Raw genomic sequence first — 11518 nt, 5'->3', positions numbered from 1 at the left:
AATCATCAGTGTGAGGATATTACATGGGCATGGCAACAACAAGAAAAATAATAGAATAAATAAAATCCTCCATATGACAATGTCTTGGGAATGTTAGACACGTTTGGACCTCTACCATTAGAATGCTGGATTGCTGCAGCATAATTTTATTCGGGCTATATCACATTTAAACAATGGAGAAATAAAATTTACGTAAACACATTTTTCCGACTTTGGTTGCACGATGCAAATCACGTCTGCGAGCAGGCATTTTTGTGGTTTCCCTCGCAAGACCTTGCAGCAGAAATTTTCAGCGCCACAGTGTTTATCACAAGCATATCATCACAATATATCGTGGAATTAAAAAATAATTTAGCTCGCTATACATTACCTGAAACACTTGTGATCAACTCGGCAGTGATTAATACCCTGCTGGCTGATGGTACCCTGTTGGCGACGTATACAGTAAGGAACGATCGTGTCAACTGCATGCAAATGCTGGTGTTGACATGGTACAAATTTCCAAATGTGCATATGTCTTCGGTCGACTGAGTCAGGTTGTCAAGCACGGCAGGTGTACGTTGCTAGGCAAGGGTCTCAGCTATCCGGGGATGCACCACCACGTGAGGGCGCTTGCTCAAGAGTTTCTCACAAAAATTTTTATCTTTCTTCTGTCTCGTTCTCCGCTGCTACTTGCTGGTCCCCAAATTTGAGGACAACATCTCACGCAAAAGCATCACCCGGCAGGATAGGATCTTTGATTGCACGATCACACACGGAGGACAACATCCCGAAAGACAACAACAACACCCATATCTAGACGCAGTAGAGTAGTCTGTCGTGGGGTGTGATCGGAATCAAGAATCGTGTTCTATTCTGTAGACAAGATACAGTCCCATGCATTTAAATTTGTGCTGTGAGTTTCAAGTTGCTTTTACTTGGTTGGAGAATACCAGGTCCAGGGATCTGTTTCATTAAAGCGCTAAGATTGATCTTACGCTTGATTTTATTGAACATAACTCAGCGAATCGAGCATAAGATCAATCCTGATCATATATAAGTCTATTTGAATTTCATTAAAACGCTTACGCTTGATTAAAACAGATTTAATGCATAACATTAATTGACAATTGCATCTCATGTTCGTAAAGCCAAAAGGTCTTTTTTGACTTTGTGAAGAAACGGGCCCCGGCAGGTATAGAACACTTGTGTTGATTGCATGTCATAGTCTTATACCTTATACCTTACTCCTTACTAGGGTTCCTTATGAGAAGTCGACCAGCAACATACAAGACCCTAGGTTGGATATGGATTGGAGTCACATTCATAATATCAAGTTACGACATGATTAATGGGACTGGTCTGAGAGTCTGATTCTATAACAACTCACGGGGCATTCCACTATCTCCACTGTCTTCACATTTGGGCTGGTTGCAGTTACTACCTGATTAACTAGACCCCTGAGGGGCATTTCATGAAGCACTTTGGTCGGATATTCACCAAGATATTTTTCCGTCAAACTGTTACAAGCTACTGAAATCCTTGCATCTTTATTGGCTGAGAGCAAATTTGTCCGACAACTTTGTCATACAAACTGCTTCATGAAATGCCCCCCCCCCCCCCCCCCACCTTCGATCTTGGTAGCCTGTATTCCTGTCTGTCATCCTTCAAACCCATGCAAGTGAGGAAAGACTTCCTTAAAATGCTCCCACTAATTTTTCCATACCACGCCACACTACCCAACCCTTGCTAGCTTATGCACTGATGCACACACATTTGCATTTGGCAAGTGGTGGGGTATGGGGGGAGGAGTAAAGGAAGTCTCCCTGCAAGTTAAATCCAGATTTGCTGAGATAGCAATATTGCATCGATAACTCCCCTACTCGGTACCAAACTATCTGCTGTTTTCGAGTGAGGGTTTTAGGTACGGTAATTAAAACAAGGATAAAGACTCATTTATGTTATAAGATTTGGCACATATCATAGTCTTTATATTTATTTATCTTCCCTGAAACGTGCAGGAGTGATTGAAAAAAAAAAATCATGGCAGCCCTTCCTGATGACAATCCTGGTGGAGTCCTTGCCGAAGAAGGAAATGCTCCATGTGAGGCATTTGTGGAAATGCTCATGATGATGGGTATAGACAGAAAACTTGCAGAAAAGGTAATTGTTGTAATACCTGCAGCTGGTCTTTGTTTTATGTTGTTATTTTCACCATGAATTTTACTCAAAGAAAGAATAGGTTTTATGCTCACTGATAATTCAAATGTTCTTGTAAAATGAGACATGTTGAAGGTACCCGGTACTCTAAAAACATACATTTGATTTACCATAGTACGGTAGTGCACCAATTGTGCCAATATAACTGATACTTCTTGACCGTTTTCCAGAACATTAGAAGGCTTCTTCAAAGTAGTATGAAGTTTGTTGTGTGCCTTTAAATCATAACAGTGGATTTTGATATATAGATATAAAATAAGAAAACAAAAATAAGCCCATTATATATTAACAAAAGTAAATGAATAACTAACTACTTTTTTCAATTTCTGAAGCTTGCTTAGTTTGTAACTAGAAAAAAAGCATGAGTCTTTTCTCTATTTGTTTTCAGGCAGTTCAAACGACAGGGAATATCTCAGCAGAAGCAGCTGTTTCTTGGGTATTTGAAAATGCTGATATGTCGAAAGGAAGCATTTTAACAGAAAATGCACAGGTGAGATATTTATATCTATAGTAATATCATCTCCAATGGTGCCATCATTTTTTTTTCTCTTTTTTTTTCCATTGTATGGAGTTCTGAAAGTCATTTCATGGTTACAACAGTGAGTAAGTCAGCAGTCTGGCTGACCAAGATTGTACATTGTAAGCTTCACTACCACTATTACATTGTTAGTTGATAAAACATTCAGTGTGATGATTACCATTATGCTAGATATTATGTTATCAAACATTTCAGAGCAATTAAAGAATGTTTTCTTATACATATCATTAATATGAAAGTATGAATTTACAAAAGTATTCTTCTATTCATAATAGAATATATGCCTTCATTTATCTGCCCTCCCCCCCCCCAAAAAAAATGCACTATTTTGAGCATATTTTTAAATCTAGAATGCCATTTTAAACAATATTCGACATCCTAGGTGTAGTCAACAACTAATCTCAGCCCGCAATGACATCAAATGTCTGGTAGTGGTAAGGATCTCATTCAACTCTTACAGTCTTCAAATCACTGTCCAGTTAGTCAAACCATAAATCCCAGCCCTGTGATTAACCCCATCAGCACCACAATCTTAAAATGCTTCTGAAAATGCATTAAACCTGTTGTTGACAGGACTAAAGGAGTCCAAGATCAAATCACCATGCTACTTTTTCACCCTCTGTTTTGTCGAAGGAATTTGATAATGTCAAGATGGTCTTCGCCGTCAATACTGCACTGAAGATGGGAGTCGGCAAAGTGGCGGCACAGGTGGGCCATGCCTGTCTTGACCTCCACCGCATCCTGGTGCGGGAGCAAGAACAGTACGGGGATCTCCTCGTGCAATGGGAAGCATTCGGGTGAGATTGTATGACAGACTCCCTTTTCTTACAAATTGTCTTCAATTTGATTTGATTGACATTGAAATCAATCCCTTCATTGATTCCATATTTGTATTGTTTGATATTGTTACTGTTGTTGTTTTTATGATGTTCTGTGATTACTGTGTAGAGAAGGAAAGATTGTGCTGAATGGTGGATCAAAAGAGAGACTGGAAGAGCTTCAGGCACAAGCAGTTTCCCTGGGTCTTCCAAGCTACCTCGTTCAAGATGCTGGTCACACTCAAGTAAGTTTGGGCAAAATCTGATTTCTCACTTTGTAGTTTGTTGCTACTGTTGTTGTTTCATGTAATCTTGGAAATACCGTATTGTCACTCTGTTGCAAACGTCTGAGTGGTGTAAAGCATATTTTACAGGACAAGGGGCTACATAACTTTTTTTAACCACTTGCCCGGTTGGGCAAGCGGATTGTCAAATTTGCTGCAAAACACTTGCCCTAACATTAATTTAGCTTGCCTGAAAAAAGTCCAAAACATAAGGAAATAATATAGAAAATCATCTGTAAGTCAAGGGCTTAATAAAACACAATCATTTGAATAAATAGCACACATCGATTTGCATGTTTAATCACAATGGAGTAGCAAACTTGGTGTTTGTTACTCCATTGTGATTAAACACTCCAATCAAGTGTTGCTGTTTCATTGCACTGGGTCTTCTTCACATACCGGTAAGTGTTGGAAAGTTGCTGAAATGACATATAGAGTGTCTTGCATCACTAAAGAGCCATTATCTTGGGCTTCTGTATGGTTGACTTTGTGGGTTTGGGGGGGGGGGGATAAGTGAAAAAAGGGTGGCTCCAATACTTTGCTTGCCCAATTCAGGCAAGCATTAGTTCTCATTGTTCAAAAACAATTGCCCAAATTTGATTTTCACTTGCCCCAGGCAATCGGGCAAGTGCTAATGTAGCACCCTGCAGGATAATCTTTTTCAAAGTTTAAGTTCCATTTCCTGCGCATTTCAGATGTGAGATGGGAAGCTAGCTTAATTTGTCCATTGAAGAAATTTTTGCAAGTGCTTGAATATATTCAAAGGAGTGGGGGAGGGTTGCCACAAATAAGAATAGGTGCCTTTAACATGATCACAATCCAACCATCCATCTGAGAGACACATGTCCTCAATATTCAAGTAATGGTAGAATGTAGAGACTGACGAAGGCCCATCTAGGACACTTTTATAGGCATTTTTTTAATGAAAATTTTTTAAGTTTTTCAAGTAGCCACTCAAGATTTCAGCTGAGAATCCACATCTGTTCTATCTCCAAGTTCTATTTTCCGTCAAGCTTTTGCAGAAATGAGAGAGTCTCTAAAGAGGTTGCCTTAATTTGTGTGTCAAAAGAGTGGTTGCTGTACTTAACCCGTTGAGGATGGTTTGATTTTACTACAACACACATTTCCCATAGACGCTTGCCTGAGTATACTCAGGACTCGTCCTCGATGGGTTAATGTACCTTCTCTCTTATACCCAAAGAGAGCCATTAATTATGTTCCAAGGCATCAAGTTATACATTTAAAGATATATTTCAGATGTGATTAAGATAGTGTGTTTGTGTACTTGAGGATTTTGAATGACTTTGATCACTTAGAAACATAGGGCAAAAAAAGAGGAAAATCTTAGTATAATGCAGAGTAGCAGATTTTTGTTAAATTTGTGAAAAGGATGTTACGGTACCAATCTCTTTTGGGGGGATTTGAAGGAAGCAATTCAATGTTAATGCGACTTGGGGAAAACACATCAAATTAGGCAACATTTGACTTTTGCATTTACAGAAGAATAACACATGTAAGGCTATGAATGCTATTTAGGACTTTTATTTTCATCCATTTATCGAATTATCAGACACATGCGCCATCAACATACATGGAGTTGACTGTACATGTATATCATTCATCACAAGATTTTTTAATGGTTATGTTCCTGTTATTGAATTTTAAGAGTGACGAATGTTTTCATATGTCATGCTTCATTATTAATCCATGGATCTATAATACATTTCATTGTAACAGAACACTATCGCTTGCTTCTATCTTTGTAGATTCCAGCCGGTTCATGTACAGTCTTGGCCATATTCGGACTTGCCAGTAAAGTTGATCAGGTGACAGGACAGTTAAAGCTTCTTTGACGAAGAGAGAAGCAAGAATTTGTTGACCAGCAGACATTCTGCCCCCCCCCCCCCAACGGAAGAGCCACTGTTCCATGTGCAACAATAACCGCCTGACGACAATAGTGCAGTGTTTGTAGCACACTATGCTCTCAGTGTTTGTGACATTGTCGCAGAGTGTCATTTGCAAGCGTAAGATTGGAGCTGTCCATGTTTGTGATCGAAAGCAGTGTATATCTACGTGTGTCATTCTGACTTTCACTGCTTGGATGTTTTCTGTGGTCTTTCACGATGGAGCTAAGTGCAGTGTAGTAATCAAATGAAAGTTAAATGCTTCTTTGCCAGTCAAGTTTTTATGTCTATCTCTGTGGAAAAGATGCTTGAATCACTAAGTATCATCATTGCACCTTGGTAATCTCTTTCGAGGAAAGCTTTATTTTTTTTTTTCAAAGTTGTTTGCAGATTTCATAATGGCACCAGTAAAGAATCACTGTAAACTGCCCATTGTTGTTGTTTTTTAAGTGTAGAAAAAAATGAGCAGGGATTACAAAACAGAAAATTCAATTAAATGCTGTGAGTTTTAAGAGGAAAATTTGAACAGCCTTTAGGGCCAGACACAAATTTGAATTCTGGTTCTTTATGTTTCAAACAAAAGTTGTCCTTTTTTGGACAGTCTGTCAGGATTGCCAGAATCATTTAAGGCTACTTGACTTAAGTGTTTGTCCTGTTTAGAGGACAAGTTGCCTGACAAGTTCTTAGGCTACATGATTTCAGGTATTAGGAGTAAAGATTTTTTTTTTCAGTGTTATGGATTTTGGAGATATCTCCCATGTGGTACATTATAGTGCAATAACTATGTTATGTTTCCCTGTCTAAGCAATTACTGGTGTTGGAATTGCGCTTTTATGTTAATAGTTGCATAGTGTTTTGAAGTGTCTATTCGACGAATAACTCACAATTTTTTAGCTCCTTTACAGGTGTTTGGGACAACAGATGACTGCACCAATTTTATCTTGAAATGCCAGTGATATGCTGAAGTAGAAGTTAGTAGCCCTTCGTGATATTAAAATGAGAAAATCATGCTTTTGGTTTTCATTGGTCATTCGTAATCATTCGGGCCATGAGCAAATGAAGAAAACTGTCCTGAGATATTGAAACAACTATGTTGGAGGGCCCATGGAATGTGAAATGGGAGGATATAGTGAAGTTGACAAACACACAACCTGTTATTTGTCCACTTTGTTCACATCAACACTGATTGAATGTACAAATGTACTATTACTCTCTCTTACGAGTCAAAATTTTCTTTTTACAAATGGTGGTTCTCCTTCATTTCGTAATGTTTCATCCGGAGGTTAAGGGCATATCCATTCTAATGTCTCGGGTTAATGATGAGAAATGACAGTGTGCATTAATGTGTTCTACATTTCTCTGACTGTGTCATCTTCCTGTGGTCAGTGAATGTTTACATCATGATCACGAATCGGGAGGTAATATACAATGTATATTACATTGTACTTGCCACAAGATTTGTTGTTTTAAGGCACTAGGAGTACACGCTCCCCCTCCCCCTTTTTTTTTTCAATGCAAAAATAACAGTTTCTAGCTTTAAAGATACTGGAAGACACATTGACAAACTATTTCATCCCAGTCATTCAAAGTTTGTTTGGTTTTTTTTTTTTTTTTGTTCAACCTGAAGTCATCAGACTCAAGAGTAGTATGACCAACAATCTTGCACATTTGGTTTGGAACATCACATTATTACGTGTATTATGTTCCAAACCAAATGCAACACTGTGAATGCTTTGTCGAAATTGGTTTCTGTTTGTATCAAACAGAAACTAGATAAACTTTAAAAAAGGATGATGATTTATATTGATGTTGATTTCTAGAGTTGCAAATACAGATAAAAAGTGTTTATTCATATTACCATACATACAAATTGTATTGTCATTGTTGATTGTCATACTTCATGATCTTCGTGGATATAATGAAGGCTTTTCCACTACACATATGCAAATGCTAGTACAGTTGCTGCTGCCTGATCGGGATGACTCGGGTGCAAGACCTATGTACTGACGAAGTGACTGTCACTTATGAAGTTACTGAAATTGATATTCAGAATATCACACAAAAGTCAGTACACAGGCTCACACAACCCACCATAACTTGTTCACACTTGAATGGCACTAACAAGATGAATTCATGCAAATTGTCTTTTTGTGTAAGTATCTGGGGAAAGTGTTGACTCTTTTGGAGAGAGGTGAATTTAATGCACCTTGGAATTGTTTCAGTAATATTTGTGTCCCATTGAAGCTGTGTTCAAGTTTATCAGAGTCCCAACTGAACAGCAACAACAATGATTCTTTAGGTTTTCATGATACAGCTTTATAATCATTCTTTTCTTGAAATCTACAGTGTTTCCTCACTGTAAGGAGATCCTTGAAATTGAGAAAATATTAGAGAAAGTTATTTCAGTACAGTGACAGAACACCCAGGACTGACGTGGGCAATCTTCAGGCCACAGTGGTCAGATTACCAATAGCTGTTCAAAATGTGCCTCAAAATGAATAGCACAGCGGAGTCCATCTCATGAATATAAAAAGCTTGAGAGAGCAAGTGAAATGATTGAGGATTGTGTTTTAAGTAGTTTAAAATGCAACATTAAAACTGTGCAAAATACCTGGTTCACTTCATTGGTAACTTGACCAGATGGGGATACATATTCCCTGCTACCACTGTAAACAATCAAATGAAATACACACACACAAACATACACAAACATGTGTGCATGTGTTGGTAAATATATAGAGGTATCTGCTTGATTCTCTATTCATGATAACAGTAATACCGAGTGTAAAAAGCTAGAAATGTTTCATTTATTGCAGGTAGAATTTTCAGTGGAAATATGCCATGATATTCACTGTACATGTTTACACAGTGTATACATCAACTGGTATGTACATGAAGCAATTTAAAATGCAGCATTAGAGCAGTGTGCAAAATACCTGTTTCTTTGCCGGGGTTATGTAATTAACCAGATGGGAATATATATACTCTGCTACCATAGTAAAAATTAAATAAAATACACACACACACACACACATTCATGTGTAAGTGTGTGTTGGTAAATATACAGAGATATCAAATGGAGTCCCGATTCATAACAGTAATCAGGAGTGTTTAAAGCTTGAAATGTTTCATTTATGGCCGGCGTATTCATTTCTGTGAAATTATACATGGCATGATATATATGGTACACAATGTCTACGTCTACTGATATGTATGCATGTACATGTATTAAGTATATTAAAATGCAGCATTAAAACAGTATGTGCAAAATACCTGTTTCAGTGGAGTGGTTATTTAAACAGATGATTATGATTATATATACATTATAAGACTATTTCCAGCCATAAGGAGAAATGAGGAATAAATGATAGTTTGGGGGAATTTTGATAAAAAGCATAATAATATTCAGAAACAAATACATGTACATGTATTGCCCTCTCTTGAAAATTATGCATTAATATGGGCTCAGTGAAGCATTGAATTGACAAGAGCAAAAAAAGACATATACCACTAAATTCTGTATGTTAATGAGAAAATACACATGCACAACCCTCTTTCTATTTTTTTAAAGAAAAGGCAGATACAATGTATCCTCCACCAATGACCAGTTTTCTATGCACATCCAATACATTGTATTACATCCATGATATATATATATATTTTTTTTTTGGCATCACTGACAATCTCCCCTAAATTGTATTGATGGTACAGTCCTCTACACACACTAAGCCATAAGTGTCCTACTGTGGAGTAGTCCTGAGGCCCCAGATCACTGATAAGGCATTGAAAAACATTGTCAAAACCTTAAGGGAAATACAAAATTTCCCTTTCGGAGCAAATTTTCCTATGGACAAGTATATTTATATTTGTATACGTACATGTATGATTACATGCTCTGTAATCATGGTAATATTATTTTGAATTAAATACATATATGTACAAAAAAGATATTTAAAGCAATGCTACAATTACCTGTGGCCTTTCAGCAAACACACACACTGCTGACACTTGAACAGTGTACTAGTAATAAAGTTAAAAAGCAGTCTTTTCTTTTCCTCCTCAATGACATTGTTTGAAAACAAGAATTTTATAAACCGATTCATGAAAAATATACACATTGACCCATCACACACTAAAACAGGATAATCAATTTTTGTAACATCTTTCGACTTTTTAAAGATATTTATGCACATACATAATATCAATGAATTTGACTGGAAATTATATTTGGTGTACTGTATACCTGGGTACATATACGCATTGCAATAGTTTGATGATTAACAAAACAAAACAAACTTCTAGATTTTGTCTTATACACTATGTACACTAAAAAGTAGAAAACCACAACAAAGGGTAGAAACATGCATTAAAACCCCTTATCATGCATTAAGAAATAATATACATGCACGCCTTAAGGTACACTTTTCTATGCACCACTGTATTTGAATATTTCAGTTGAAAATTTTAGGCACTGTTTTGTTGAGCTGAAAGTGTCAGTTTTACTTCGTTGGAATCTTATGTACACACATACTCTTTCCCCTTGATATTTGGCTTGTGTCAAGCTCACAACAAATTTCCAAAACTGTCATTTCAATGATTTGAAGGAATGTCAACAAATTTTGTGAGGTCTTGCGCACACACCACAGCCACAAAAGTGGATGAGTTGTGGTATGCCTGAGACTGAAAACATGCAAGTATTTTACCTGTATTTTGCCTGTACATGTATCTTACTTTCAGCTGGTTGCTCACCAGTATAGTGTACGACGCTGTTGGCGCAGTATGCATGTTAATATGAAGAGTTTGTTCTCAAAAACCAATAAGTCAATTTTTGAAGATTTTGAAGTACGGTGTCTGTCATAAAGTACAAAATAATACCTTTTAAATGATATATTGGTCACTACATATAAAGGTACATTTTTGAAGTTATGGTCAAAAGAAGCAAAAATTTTCTTATTATTCTCTTTATTTTTCTTGACCTTTAATCGCAAATATCTCCATTTGGCAAATGTGGACTTATTGGTTTTTGCGAACAAACTCTTCATATGTTCTCTACATACGAGTGCCATATATCCTGCAGTTCCTGCAGGTGACCATGCCAACTACGCTTGATAACTAAAGCAGGTAAGAGAAGTCTTTGACATTGATAATCAGGCCTACAGGCGACTCCCATAGTAACAAAGTCGTCCGGACTGGCAGTTTTCTTTCTTTATAAAATTATCATCATCTCATAATATTCAAACAAATAAAGTATATGAAGATATCTAGATAACCATTTTGAGCCCTTAATTTTACTGCCTTGTATCCGAAATTTTGTGATACAGCCTGTACACGTAGTCATTTTTCTCATAACGGGATTGCACTGGATAAAATTATTTTCACGAAATTGAGATCTGCCAAATTACACAGAATGTCAAGTTGCTATAGTAGTATATGTATAACATTATATTCGACCTCGAGACAACAAGCATCATTTCACATCATGTAGGCCTACATTTTTTTCACATTCATGCTCTCTGAATTGTCCTTAACAGCTTGCGAAGATGACCAATATTTTCATGTTGTACATATCAAAAACCTCTTGCTGGTACATGTATTTCACGTTGGCTCTGCATTTTCTTTACATATTAATGGTCGCAACAGATGGTCACATCCCTCAGTACACCACAGAGTATTTCTCTCTATAGAGAATCCAATCCAGTCACACAAACACTTTATGTGGTAGATTCAGTTTGCATAATTATAGTAGTATATCAACACTTGACGAGGTACCGGTAT

The 11518-nt window shown here is 37.0% G+C and overlaps 1 protein-coding gene across 1 annotated transcript; it reads left to right on the top strand.

Annotated features, from left to right (window-relative positions):
• The first annotated feature begins 727 nt into the window (after positions 1-727).
• On the top strand, positions 728-5869 carry LOC139712547 (probable peptidyl-tRNA hydrolase 2). Its single transcript, XM_071624364.1, has 6 exons — positions 728-895; positions 2001-2142; positions 2588-2689; positions 3371-3534; positions 3686-3800; positions 5606-5869. The coding sequence occupies exons 2-6, from the start codon at positions 2023-2025 to the stop codon at positions 5690-5692; spliced, it is 588 nt and encodes a 195-aa protein (XP_071480465.1). The 5' UTR covers positions 728-895; positions 2001-2022; the 3' UTR covers positions 5693-5869.
• Positions 5870-11518: the final 5649 nt, after the last annotated feature.

This window comes from Diadema antillarum, unplaced genomic scaffold (assembly GCF_040938485.1).
Source record: "Diadema antillarum isolate AM-2024a unplaced genomic scaffold, OU_Dant_1.0 scf00000041, whole genome shotgun sequence".
Taxonomy (NCBI): domain Eukaryota; kingdom Metazoa; phylum Echinodermata; class Echinoidea; order Diadematoida; family Diadematidae; genus Diadema; species Diadema antillarum.
The sequence above is the reverse complement of the archived record's forward strand: the minus strand, read 5'-3'. Positions and strand labels throughout refer to the sequence as shown.